Source organism: Canis lupus, chromosome 6 (genome assembly GCF_003254725.2).
Source record: "Canis lupus dingo isolate Sandy chromosome 6, ASM325472v2, whole genome shotgun sequence".
NCBI lineage: Eukaryota > Metazoa > Chordata > Mammalia > Carnivora > Canidae > Canis > Canis lupus.
Genome location: NC_064248.1, coordinates 73,616,914 through 73,631,343, shown reverse-complemented (window position 1 = coordinate 73,631,343; position 14,430 = coordinate 73,616,914). Strand labels below are relative to the sequence as shown.

General features: G+C 39.8%; 1 protein-coding gene and 1 long non-coding RNA gene across 3 annotated transcripts in view; both read right to left on the bottom strand.

The window, feature by feature from the left end:
* LOC112641058 (uncharacterized) overlaps positions 1–7,742 on the bottom strand; it is a 90,090-nt gene extending 82,348 nt beyond the window's left edge. The window contains exons 1-2 of the long non-coding RNA XR_004816680.2: positions 6,028–7,742; positions 5,509–5,648 (exon numbers count right to left, since the gene is read on the bottom strand). This is a non-coding gene — a long non-coding RNA (uncharacterized LOC112641058). The remainder of the gene's footprint in view (positions 1–5,508; positions 5,649–6,027) is intronic.
* NEGR1 (neuronal growth regulator 1) overlaps positions 1–13,927 on the bottom strand; it is an 813,773-nt gene extending 799,846 nt beyond the window's left edge. For both annotated transcript variants that reach the window (XM_025417983.3, XM_049111800.1), the window contains exon 1: positions 13,613–13,927. In XM_025417983.3, the coding sequence (XP_025273768.1) occupies positions 13,613–13,788 (176 nt within the window). In that variant the 5' untranslated portion in view covers positions 13,789–13,927. The remainder of the gene's footprint in view (positions 1–13,612) is intronic.
* Positions 13,928–14,430: the final 503 nt, after the last annotated feature.

Below are 14,430 nucleotides of genomic sequence, written 5' to 3'. Positions count from 1 at the left end.
AACACCAAATGACAAGGTTTTGATGTCAGAAGAAGAAACTGTGAAGAATATATAATCTTCATGGACATTCATAATATGTTAAAAGCTGACAATATATTTAGGGAGAAATCCATGTGCAAAAAGTATTCAAAAGAGAGCATGGTATGAAGGAGGCAAAACATCCCAGAGGAAAAAATGAGTCCAAGAAATAGAAACAAGATGATTGATAGTCATCCCATATTCAGGTCAAATCTACTTTTTAAAAGTATCAGAAAGGTGCCTTGAATTAAAAATAGGTAAGCCTCAGAAGTTATTGGGGATCAAACAGAAAACAGGAAGCACACCATTAAATACATAACAATTCCTTCACCTAGATAGTCCTGGCCCTAAGTTACAGCTGTATTAAAGGAAGCGTGAGGAAGGGAGAAAGAGAAGACACTGGCATTGGACACCAACTATGTGCAGAAAACTGCCTGGGGCACAGTCACTGGTGTTATTACTACGATTCAAAGTATGCATGGAGGGTAGCGATCAATATTTCCATTTTACAGATAAGAAAACAGGGTCTCAGAAACTATCAGTCTCGGAGCTAATAGTTGGTAAAGTGAAAAGTCAAACGTAAGTTCTTTACACTACACAGCACTGTTAAAAGGGTACAGGTTGAACCAGAATGTAAATTCAATGGGAGGGACCTTATATCTCATCGTGACTATATCCCAAACTCCTAGGAAGTGTCTAGTGTCTGATGGGGACTCAACAAACACATGCTGTCATATGGGTGAATGACCATCTCAAAGAACATGTTCCCTAGGAGAGGGAAAAGAAAAAAAAAAAACCTATATGATGAGTGGGAAAAAATAGAAAACAAATTCCCAAATGGAAGAAAAATGAAGAGTCAAAGTATACTTACTAAATATATCCTATGCAAATAGCAACATGCAAAGTTCTGTGAAGGATTTGCAATAATAAAGGCCAAATGACTGTTACATAAGACAGTAGCTGTTGTATTGCTTTGCAGACTCAAACATACAACGGTCTACTGCAATGTAAAGCTGATGGGAATAAACATTATAACGTGAAAAGTGTAGGAATTTGGAATTCAGAGAAGGAAGAGGTAGCATGGGGCTAGAGAGGTCGAAAATGTTCTCGAATTATATGAGACAAAAATAGGACTTTATTTTGGGAAAGCTTTAGGTATACAAAACATAAGTCAACACGAAAGCCTCCTCTTGGGTGCACATGTAGAATCTGTCGAAGGTGGATATGTAAACACACGACACAAGACGCTTCAGTTACACACCATCAGATAAAAACAAATTTTCATTCAACTAGACTATAAACTATATACACTCCTAGCAGCTAGCAGAAAAAGGCAACCTATCTAGTTCCAATAGGTTTCGTTTTATTCACTGACTACAATTAACTGCAAGACTCAATAACAAAATGAACATGTTTAATGAAATCAGAATACAAACATCTTTTACGTAAGTCCTCAATTTTTTTTTTTTTTTTTATCTTCCCATTCTATCTTGGGAAATAAGCACCAGCTCAACACCTTCGGCTGCCCAGCCCTTTTCAAGAGAGGGTATGAAATCAACTCTGTACAGCTGTTTGGAGTTATGCCAGAATTAGTATTCAAATGATTTAATGGGGAACTTGGAATACTATAGCAAGCAACTACTGCTTCTCCTTTTTGTCAAAATGCTCCAAGAAATATTATGACTTCTAAAATAAAAAAAAAATGAGCACGAGCCTTGGAGACACACATGCCTAGGATCAAGTCCTGGTTATGCCATTTACTATCTGCATTGAAGTTAAAAAATAAGTAAGAACATAACGTTCAGAGAGTTACTTATCTATGAATTTGTTTCTCCATTACAGAGTAGAAAAACTGTAGGCAGTTATGAGGATTCAATAAAGTCGGCAATGGATAATGCCTAACCTTAAATGATACTCAAAAGCTGTTCATTTTTTCCTCTTGTATTATCCGTAGCTTCTACTCATTAGGGATGAAATCATAATTGGATGAGACATTTTATTTCAGAATATTTATAGTTTTAAGAATTCCCTCTTTTCCAATCTAGTAAATGCTTGACTATGTAATATATGCTACGCATTAATCTCATTTAAAATAATCTCACATTTTTCCTCAAACATGTAACACTTCTTGATTTTTTTTTAATCATCGTTGGCTTATCAATAGGTAAAATGCAACTGGTGCTCAATAAATTTTTAGTAAATGAATAAGCGACGAATTTATCAATCATTTGATCTTTTTCTTAGGGAGAGACACAAGACAGTAGAAAAGCCATGGGGCTTGGGATAAAAGGACCTAGATTTGAATTCTGGCTCCCTTTTACCCGGGGCAGGTTACCTCATTTTTCTAAGCCTGAATTTACTTGGTGATAAAACTGGGAAAGCAATAGCTTACTGCATATTGTTGTGAAAGTACGTCATATATAGTAGGTACTCAGTGCCTGTCAGTTGAATCTGAATCATGATGATGATGGCTTCATCATGATTATGAAGCTAAATCATTCTGCTGTGTGTTTGGCAAATATGCAAAATTAAAGCAAGCATTCATATTTTCTGAGCTTCTCCTGAGTTTATTGTCTATGGATAAGATGGTGATATATATGGAAAATTCTCGCCCATACAGGCTGCTTCTGAACTCTCCTGCCTTTGGCATAACATGCAGATGCCCTGAAGAGTCACAAGAGCCTATCGAATCCTGAATAATTATTTGCTACCCCAACCAGAATACAGTTGGCTTTTTTTTTTTTAATTCTCGCTCTCTTATCGACTCTTCCAATGTTGTCACTAGTTATCACTTCTCTCCTGAACTGTCACAAATATTAATCATCACCCTCTAACTCTTCCACGGCCATCACATTGTACTTTCTCATCTCTCGTTTGTTCTTCTCTCTTTTCATTTCTTCGTCTAGTCTCAATGTTTCGTGTTATCACCCAATTTCGGTGATCTTTTACTTCTCTTAAGTGAGTCAAATCACCGTCATCAGTCCATTGAGCATAAAATGTGTGGTTTCTCTGCTACGGAGGGCCTTGGGTCTGCACCCTAGTAACTGCTAAGCCTCTTTTGGTATGTTTCTACTTTCAGATTTGTAGTCATTGCATGTGCTTATCAGGCTCAACAACACAGACGCACACAAGTATGTCCATTAAGCAGAATCTGTAAAATACAAACTGTCAGTAGTTTGTAAACTACTCCAGGCTCTCACTGCCTACGCATCCATTTCATGCAGCCAAGCAGCGAGCAGCAACCGTGAATGGAGTGACCCTTTGCTCGTGTGTGCACTTTCCCAGCAGTCCTTGTGAGCAGCATTCTCTCCTGCCTCCCCTTGTGTACCTTCCCCTTGTGAGAGCCTAAAATTAAACTCTGTTCTTTTTTGGTTAGAACTGACCAATAAGGTTGGACCCAAGGAAGCCTAGAACACTCCACCCGCTGGCCCTCATAGAGGCAAGTGCTCCAGGCCCAGGCCTGGCTGATCTCTCTGACTGGACCCACCATGGGGCCCCTGGCAGTGTGCCACATGCCTCCTCTAGGACCTGTGCGTAATAAGCTCCTCTAGTGCAGTTTCCTTTGTGTTTTTTTGTTCAACCACAGATTTCTATCTGATGTCCTGGGGCTCTATTTAACAAACGTCACAGCAAAAATATATGCTCAACAATTACTGTATAGTTGGTTCACAGATAATTGAAGCAATGACTTAAATGGGGAAATATATACCAATAATGGTAATAAACAGTGCCAACAAATTCCAGATTAAGATTAGGAGAAAAAGGCAACAGAAAATTATTAGCCAATACAAATGTAGTGCTCACTATGTCGTAGGTACTGTGGTGGCATTTTACATGGATTATCTCATATAATCCATGTGGTTCTGTTAGGGACATACTAATTGAGGGTAAGGCATTGGTTCAAGGTTACATAGCCAGTCAGTAATTAAAGAAGTAGGAACTCAAATTCTCATCACTCCCATTCTGGACACCCTGGAGCATGACGGGTTTCAGTGCAACTAAACAAATGCAAAAGAAGATAAACGCTGTACATAAGCAAAAATAGCTTTTTATAGCTATTATTTCACATTAATGATGTCTGAGAAAAAAAATCGATCAGTGACATATGCTCAATAAGACAGGGAAGCAATTATTCAAAGATTTATACATAATTTCCTATTGTGAACATATTCCAAAAAATTAGCCCCTGACCCCACTGAAGGCCAAGGTCCAGAGTTACTAATTATCTTTTAAAATAAACATAAATGGACTAGTAATTGGGAAGGAAGATATACACCTGAATGTAAAATATGATTTTAGAACTTTGGTTTGTATAACATACATCACTTCATCATGTAGGGAAGGGTATAGGATTATCCCTATTATTTAATGAATTAATGAAATGAAATGTATTCATTTTGAATGGGAATTATTTTATTACGATATATTATTTTTATCTCAAAGTATTATTTAATTATTCATTTTTATTGTTATATAGTACAAATCGTGGGCTTAATTTTATGTCATCCCAGTGACCTAAAGTTTTAGGTAACTTGATAAGAACTTGCTCATACAGCATAGCACAGTTTTCTGCCCCCCTTCCTCTCCCTTTTCCTCTCCTTGCCCCTTCCTCTTTCTTGCCTTCAGTTCCTTCAGTCAACATTCAGATTTTGAGTACTAAAAATGTGTCAAGCAATATGTTAGGCAGTAAGAGATGCCATCAATTCTGCTAATCACTTGTATCGATTGAAAACAGGTTAGTTATAAATCACATATATCTAAATATGTTCACCTATAAAAAATGTTATCTATAAGATTAGGAAAATGTTATGATTCCTTTGATTTATTCATTTAATATCCCAATACAATGTTATATAATGTTATTGCAGAGAGTACACAAACAATACCCTTGTCTTCTGATTACAGCAATTCTGTTCACAAGGTCTCTTAAATCCTTTGAATATCTCTAAATTTAATTTAGGCACACGAGAAGAAAGGGGTTTCTGAAGAGAAGAGAATACATTTTTCCCCATGACCCATTTAAATCACACAAAATCCTTCAGTATTTTAGAGCAATAGCTTGTAGCATGAACATGGGCACTGGACGTGTCCAAACAACTTAGTGAAATTCACTAAAGAACAATTTAGTTCTGGACCAAAAAGGGTTATAAACATCTTCCTTAAATTGAACAAATTACCAGCTATCTGTAAAGTATAATGCTTTGGCTACTGTTCAAAAGAGCAACACTTAATGCTGACAACACTGCCAAATTCCTCCTTTCCTATATTCCCCTTTTCCTAGAAAAAGTGATTAAAAGACCAATTCCCATGCCAGCTGGTTGCTTAAGAGCATCAAAGGTCCTCTGTCAGGACTCAGAACTTGATATGGCTTAGAAACCACTATGCTAATAGATAACCTCTTCAACGTTATAAATCAAAGCCATATGACCGCATTAAAATTCTATCAGCTAGTATCAATACCCTGTGGTTTATAAAGTACTGTTGACCTACCTCTGGGAGATGGTTAGAATGATACAAAAGTTCTGCTCCGGTTTGGGGCTTATAGCTACTTTTCAAATGAGTTATTTGTCCATAGCAAATAGCCAGTTCCCTCTACCTCTGTATCTTTATTGATTTGATTTAATTGAAACCTTAGGAGAAAGGAAGAGAAGGCTCATGAGTTGAGATAGAAACAAACAAACAAAAATGTTAGGAGATCACAATAGACATTTTACTGTTTTGAACTGTCCCTCGTATCTGATGATTATGATTGGAAATAGTAAAAAGCCTTAATATATTCATTCCTTAAAATCTTGGATCTTCTTAAAATTACAACTACAACTCAAAATCTTACCACCATATCATTGCATTTCAAACTTTCCCTGCTGAAACCCTCAGTAAGAAATACATCTAAAATCTTGACATAATATAGGCATGCGTGTGTACACATACACACCCATAAAAAAGTTTTATCAAATAGTACTTACCTTTATTACATCTAATGCCTTCTACTCTACTTAATATATTTACCTTAAGATATGCCTTTAGCAAATATCCAGGACATTTCCTCAAAACCCACTAGGAGGGGTGCCTGGGTGACTCAGTGGTTGAGCATCTGCCTTCGGCTCAGGGCGTGACCCCAGGATCCTAGGATCGAGTCCCACATCGGGCTCCCTGCATGGGGCCTGCTTCTCCCTCTGACTGCATCTCTGCCTCTCTCTGTGTCACTCATGGATAAATAAATAAAATCTTTTAAAAAATGCTAGTAGTTATATCCTACAATTAAAAGATACTGAGTGATTCCAACATATGTGTCTTAACCCACTAGAACTTCTGCAGGAATTACTTAAGGCAGAAACTTGGAATATATGGATTCAACAAAAAGTTCTTAGTCCCTGTAAATATGCAGACCCAACATAGTACTAGGTATATTATAATCATTAAAATGTGAAACAATTAATAAACTAAAGAACAAACACATTTACCCCTTCACTTATCCTTCCACGGAGTCATTAATTTAAAAAATAGTAGATGTTAGCCTGATACATGTAAGGTTCTGTGTTAAGGCCCTAGGAATCGATGGACGAGAGTCATAGTGCTTATACACCCAGCTGTTCTGTCCATTAAAATTAATACAGCAAAGAACAGAAAGTACATTTTAACAAAACATCAGAAAACTTTTTGCTATTAGCAAATTTCTTCAATATCTTGTAAATGACATTACAGTTTTAGATACAGGAGACTAATTAAAACCCAATTTGATAATGATTATGACCATCTAGGAAAATCCTAAATTTTACTCTCAATAGTACAGGAAGATCTTGTTTCCACTGGTGTATCTGAAACACATAAAATACCTGACAAAAATGCATGTGGCCCAATTTAAAATTCCCCTTATGAAAGGCAAAAGTCAGATAATATGACACTCCTAGGAAAGAAAGAGCAATAAATTTTATTTTCTCTTTTACGTAGAAAGTGTCAACGACAATCTACGATGGATCAGCAAAACTCTGCAAAGGATGGCATGGATCAGCAAGTCCAACTTCCCTCCCAACTCAGAAATCTTCTCCTGAACATCCATGAGAGAGGGTCATTTATTTCATTAATAATGGGTTTAAATTCACATCTTTCTTGCAAAAGCATAGGGAAATATACCAAAAGTAGGACTTTATGTTGAGTACTTGTTGCCAGACACCTACACAGCGCTCTTTGTAGTACTGTGAAGAAGTAAAAGGGAAGTTGCCACATGACCCAATGCTCAGTTAGGAAGAGGGGGAAAAAACTCATTAATGAAGTTTCCCTTAGCTCTTCTATGTAAGTTACACGACATCTGTAATGTTTTGTCATTTAAATATGATAGGAAAATGATCTGATTTCTGATCAAAAGATTCAAATGGCCTGAGAGACTAATTTCTACAGAGGTCAAATACTAGAATCATGGGCATTGTTATGACCATATACTTCACAAGAAACTGGAAATTTTTATTAGTTTCTCAGGTATTAAGCTACATAAAAGAAAGGCCTTTGATTCCTATTGATTTCAATAGGCAACTCTGTAGGAATTATCTCAGCATTTTGATCCCATAGCCACAAACAGAGTTTAGCCCTCCTTCCCTTTGGTCAGCCAAAAAAAAAAGATACAGAATAATTGAATCTTGCCAATATATATTCATCAACCTCTTTATTTTCCCACCCTTAGCAACCATATTTATCCAAATATTGTTAACCAATGTATATTTAATTGAATATTTATACATGTGGTTTATCATTCTCACCATAATCTGGGCGTGGGAAAATAAATCCATCTTTCTTCTTTGTAATATGCTCCAATGTTGTTATGGTTAAACTTCGATGCATGTCTCCTTCAAAAAGGATTATATCCAGCACTGGTAAGCAATACTTATGGTGCCACGGGCAAAGCAGTCATTTAATCAAATATAATTAAAATCACTGAAATTATTACCTTTCACTATGTATCAATCAGGGTTCCACGAGCAAAACTTAAAACATTCTGGATATTTAAAACAGGGAACGTGATGAAAGAAATTAATTGCAAGATATGTAGAAAAGCTAAAGGTAATGGTAAGACAACCCAGGCATCAGAAGAGCAGGAAGCCACTACTCCTCCTAAGAGAGAAAGACAAAGAGATGAGAGTGTAAACAGAAGCCCAAGAGGCAGTTATCTGGTAGAAGATGGAAGAAAGAGGTCCCACTGAGGGACGCAGACACTGCTGGACACTGTCCAAAGCAAGGAAGGAAGGGGAAAACACCATAGAGCCTGACTCATCAAGTCCTCCCTTCTCCCAAAACCACCACCCTCCATTGGTCAACGGCTCAACGTGAAGACAGACGGATGCCCATGGCTGCCTGGGGAGTGCAGGCTCGGGGATTAGCTCCACCATCTATCTCCACTAGCAAAGGGCAGCCGAACGACAAACGTTGGAGTGAGCAATCGGGTCAAGGGCTGTCACAAACAAGACGTGAACATTTCCCTATGCTCTTCAGAAGTCAGGTATTGCAGAACGAACGTATTCCTCATGGAGCTATTTAATTGCAAACCCAATCCATTTAAAATAAGTACTTTATCAACAAGAATGTGTTCAAAGATTTACACAATCACGTGGGTTTATCAGTTCTTCTATACAAAAAAAGACTGGGCAAAATTAATTTAGCTAGAAAACTCTAAAATACTACATTGTCCTAAAATATAACAAATGATCATGTATTAATACGCCAAGTAATAAGTCACACTAATTGAAGAGCTTTGCAAATCATTACAGGTAACAGAGTAGCGTTTTATTCTGTATTCCAGAACACATTTTTTTCCAAATGACTCAGTAAGATAATCTATTTCCCCTTCTTTTTTTAAAGAAGTGGGAAAAAAAACCTCAGAATTTGGAAAATATTTGTCCAAAACTACTGAATAAGCATACAAGTCTTTAAATAATGCCTGATGTACTAAATTGAAAATGTCTATATAGTTAAACAATGTATTTGAAATATGTAATGCATCAATGTGTAGGAATGACTCAACAGACAATCTGAGACAATCTGATGATATTCCAAAAGTACAGCACAATTGATTTCTTCTGCTATAGGTAATTCTGCATTTCCATAAAAAAATCCTTTACTTTCTTACATCCAATAACAGGCATTTCAAAACAAAATTAATGTAGTCTAATCAAAAGGCAAATGTGTTGGACAAATAGTTCTGAGAAGTGATAAATACTCATCATATCCACCTGTAAATCTACTTGTGACAGTTCTGTGGCTTCCAATGAAAATGTCTTCTGCAGAAATGGGCTCTATGTTCTCTGTTGTAAGCAAAAATCGTCCCTCTTATTACAACAGCATACTGGGATCTCATATATAACTTCCATTCAAACCTACTGTATTAAAATGACAGAGTTGTGTTCAACTTTGCTAAGGTAAAAGAAGATATCACATTTAAGAAAAGAATCTCTCTTCCTTTCTTTGATTAAAGTATGACAAGCAGAGAATAGGATATTTTGAATTCATATCAGGAAGGCGGCTTAAAATGTACAAAATTCATACAGAAGAGCTGAAGTAGAAACAGATTGAAAGAATTAGCTTAAAAATGACATGTGTTTAAGAAATGTTCAGTCACTAGAAGGATATAAATGAGGATGTTCCCTGTATTGTTTCCAAAGAATATTAAACATTTTGGACATGTTAACATAACTGTGTTTGTTCATCTGGTGAGAATTAAACAACTGACTCACGTGAAAGTGACTGCAAAACTACATTTCAAAAGTCTTCTGAAATTTATGTATTGATCCAGAGCATTATTATGGAGAATCCATTGATTCTCCAGGTCTAGGAACAGAGGCTCCTGAAATGTGACCAATGTGGTTCTAGCATCTTCAGTTCTTTGCTCTGTCACCCCACGAGACATTAACTCCTATCCTCCATGTACTACAAGATGCAATTTGAAGACCGGAGAAAAAGGTAATTTCTCCGTAGGCAGATTAACAAATTTTGTTAGGCACAAAATACTAACACGTATTAAACACAGCAACTGAGGTCAGTACTTGGTAAGTCTATGAAAATATTGTGTTTGTAGCAAATTACAACGTATTCTAAGACATACATGCATGTATTGAAATCCAAAGTTTAGTGATAGGGCTACCAAATGTCCTAAGTTGCACAGAGGCAGCATTAGATACTCTATCAAGAAGGTCCAAATAGCTCAAGTCAATCCTTCAGAGATTTATCAGGGAGGAACATTATTAGGAGTAAGGGAATTTCTGACACTTAATAAATTGCTTTACTGGCTTGAAAGGCAAAATTGAAATAATAGGAATGCTGCAATTACTAAGAGGAATTCCACTGTAAGTCCACGATTTAAACTAAACAGAGAAGATGATTTATAAAATGATAGATACAGTCAGCAGATCACAGAATGAGTTCCCTGTTGTACTATAATGCCACTTAAGGAAAGTTTTGTTTTTCTTGATTTTTTTTTCCTCTGAAACAGACATTCTGGCATTTTGGAGATAGAAATGTATCATTTGACCTTTAAACTTCTATTTCATTAATGTAACCACAAGCAACAGAGTCACTGACTGACATGTTTGCACTTTCAGGCCTTTAGCTCTTAAAGTTATTTGATAACTGTTATACTACTATTTGTTCTTTATTAGAGACACTTTGAGGAACGCATTACATTAAAAATAGAGCATAGTGGGTAAATCTTAATAAGTGATATCACGTAATTCAGTAAAGTGTTCTTTCGAGCACCAGGTTTTTGTACTTTGATGGGAGGGGTTGTATGTTTGAGGATAAATTTTGTTTTGTTTTGTTTCCTAATGAATTCGGGAATAACATCAAATATGACTCTAAAGTCTCTAATGTAAACACATAAAATATGAGTGACATTACTCTTGATGAAAAATACAGCACCTGATTTACACACTCAATTAGTCCTTAAGCTCTATCTGTATCGGTCTACGAACAGAGCAAATGCCAGATGCAGAAGCATCAAGAAAAATAACTGATAGGATTCCACAATTGTTAACGGAGAGTTTCTTATAAATGCATATGTTAAGATAGTTTAAAAACCTATGGACAGTATAAAAAGGTAAAGAGGTGGGATACTCCCTAGAGAATTTACAGAATTACTATAAACAAATGACTTTGGGTAAAAAGTAACGCAGATCAGACTTCTGTTTCATATGGCAAAAAATCATTCTGTTTACTAAAATTAAATGAATGAATGAATGAACACTGTAGTTGGTACAAACATCACTTAGAAGAGACAGAGATTTTATTCTATTTAAAAAGTTTAAGAGTCCAAAGTTCCCTAATTAAGATATCATAGAAGTCAGCATAGAGCCTGTCAATGGATGTGCTCCAGTGTACACAAGTAAACAAGGACTGCGCCCAGAGCAGCAACACCGGAAAGGTATTGCCCCCACCAGCTGGAGAAGCTTCACTGTTGTAAGCAATGAGAGAACTAATAAGCCTAGGTCTCTGAGAAGCAGGATGTGGCTCCGGATAGATTTTAATTAGCTATACAGCATGTATTAGATTCGTTAGAAGGCAAACGCCAAGACAGATCATCCAAAGGCAAGGAGTCCATCAGACCCTTTGGGCTGAAAGTGTTCATGCCCGTTACCAAGAAGCCACAGGCTGCCACACACACATAGACTGCAGCTCCCACGATACGTGTTTGCAGCCTCTAAGGGTAGGGCTGGCTTCACGCTTTCCACTGTGGTTCAAACTTCCAAAACAAACTTAATATAAAGAACATACGTGTGGGTTTTATTCATATCCTCATGTCACATAGAGTTCATAGCTTTTACCAGCAATGAAAAGGTGTGTTACTAAGTCATAACAAATCATGGGTTACTTTTGTATACATTCAGTGGCATTTTGTGTTTCCAGCAGCAAAGATAACATATTACAAAGGCATATGAGTTATTAGTGTGTATCAGAAATTATAATAGCATTCCACACGAATTTGGACTCCTAAGCATGTTTCAGAAGGTGTAAAACCTACACCACACCCAGATCCCAGATCATTAGACTTAAGATATGTTGCACAATTCAAACAGAAACATGTCCCACTCTCTGTCACCTAGGACATGCCATGTATACTGATTTTGTGCATCCACACTTACAAGGCAACTACCACCCAGTGGAGAGAAAGAAGATCTTTCAGGGAGATCTGGAGTGTACGTCAGTTGGGGGTGTCAGGGGGAGAAGGTAGGGCGACCGGCAATGAAGGAATGAGAGTGTTTAGCCTTGTTTAGATCTAAGCAGCGCTGATCATCAATTGGTATTTTCACAAGAGGAGAAAAAACAAAAATATGTTTCCAGAAGCTCACTCTGCGGTGTTGCTTAGGGGTAGGATCAGGCTGTGGATGCTCATTAATGACAAAACATTTCAGTGCTCAAGCTTAGGGGGAAAAGAAGGGAGGAAGAGAGAGTGAGAAAAGAAGTAAGACTGAATATGGAAGGAGAGGAGGAGGAAGGGACGGAGAGAAAGAGGGACCCCGTGTACACACGTGTGAGTGACAGTGTGTGGAACAGCGAAGGAGAACGTGGATATGAAAGTGGCTGTTGGAGCATGGAAGTGCCAGTGTGTGTGAGGGTGCGAAACAGTATGTGAGCGAGTGTGTTTAAGGGGGAGAGATTTGTGAGTGTGAGAGAAAGGGACTGGAAGGGCTCGGAGGGAACCTGCGGGTGTATGTGACAGGGATGGGAAGGGGTACGGGGAGGGGGGAGATGGGGAATGGGACTCAAAAGGGGGGAGACCCGACCACAGAATAGGGACATCCACAAGGGAAGAAAAAGAAGAAGAGTGAAGGAAAGGCGGTTACATGGCATCAGAAATGAGAGTGCTGAAGATAAGCAGGAAGAAAACAGAAAAGGGAAGACTGCAGAGAAAACAGGAAAAAAAAAGGATGAAAAGAGGCAAGAGAGGACAGGGAGAGTAAGAAGGAAGGGGGGGAACTGGGAGAAGAAAAGGGGGAAGGAATAAAAAAAAGGAGAGAGAGGGGGAGAGAGGGAGAGGAGAAAAGCATCAGCGGAAAGCAAGCAAGCTCAAGGGGCAGAAAATTGAGCCTAAGTGTCCAAGGGAAAGGGAAAAATAAACGGGAGCAGGGAGCCAGCAGTTTGGAAAAGTGGCTCAGGCGAGAGTTAAAAAAAAAAAAAAAAAAAAAAAAAAAAAAAAAAAGGAAAGCGGCCTGATAAACTTGTCAGACTCCCCGACGGCGAGGCGCGGACCCCGGGAGCCGGCATCGGAGCCGCACCTGCCCCTCCCGGGGCTCCCGCCTCACTCCTCCCCGGGCCACCTGGCGTCCCCGCAAAGTGCGTCCGCATCGCGCGCGCCCAGCCTGCACCTGCCCCGGCCCCGGCCGCTGCCCCTGCCCCTGCCCCTGCTCCTGCCCCAGCGGCCGGGGGGCCCGGCGCGACCAGCACCTGGATCGCTCCGCACGCCCGGCTCGTTTGGGATGCTGATGGAGCTCGGCATCCGTGTCCACCACTTAGTGCAAAAAAGAAAAAGAAAAGAAAAAAGAAAAAGGCAAGAAGGGCGGAAAGAGAGGCAGAGAGACACACACAAGTACGAGCAGCACGCCGGTCCTCCTACCTAAGCACCGCCGTGTCCCCTTTTCTGACCATCATGTTGTCCACGGCCGCCCAGGGGAAGTCCACGCTCTGTCCGGCCGGGAGGCAGGAGGGCAGCAGGCAGCACAGGCTGAGCAGCACCGCCGCCAGCCACTGGTTCGAGCAACAAGCGCCCTGCACCAACAGCATCATGTCCATCCCTGCTAGGGCTGCTCACTCTCCAGCAGCTCTCCGCTCGCGCTCCCCCACCCCCTGCTGCTGGCGAGTCTTCCCGGGAACCAGGCGGCGCGCCACAGGATTTTTCTCTTTTTTCCCCCCCTCTCTCTTTCCTTTTTTTTTTCTTTCTTTTTTTTTTTTTTTGTGCAGTTGTTTTTTTTTTTTTTTTGGAGGGGGGGGAGCGCGGTGGGGTGGGGGTGGTGGGTGGGTAGCTTGCTTCCCTTTCTTTTTCTTGCTTTCTTGCTTGCTTTCTTTATTTTTTTTTTCTTGTTCCTTTCCCCCTGTAGTTGTTGGCTGTTGTTTCTCCTCTTTTGGCCTCCCCTCCTCCTCCTCCTCCCCTCCTCCTCCTCCTCCTCCTCCTCCTCCTCCTCCTCCTCCTCGCGGGCCCTCCCTCCCTCCCACCCCCTGGCACCGCGCTACAGCTCCTCCCGGCCGCGTCCGGAGCGAGTCTGGGGCTCGGGCGGCTCGCACACCATCTAGCGAGGGAGGAGGCGCGGCGGCGGCGGCGGCGGAGGCAGGGCGGGCGGCGGCGGCTGCAGTGGCGGCGGCGGCACAGGCTCAGGCTCAGGCTCAGGCACAGGCACAGGCACAGGCTCAGGCACAGGCTCAGGCACAGGCACAGGC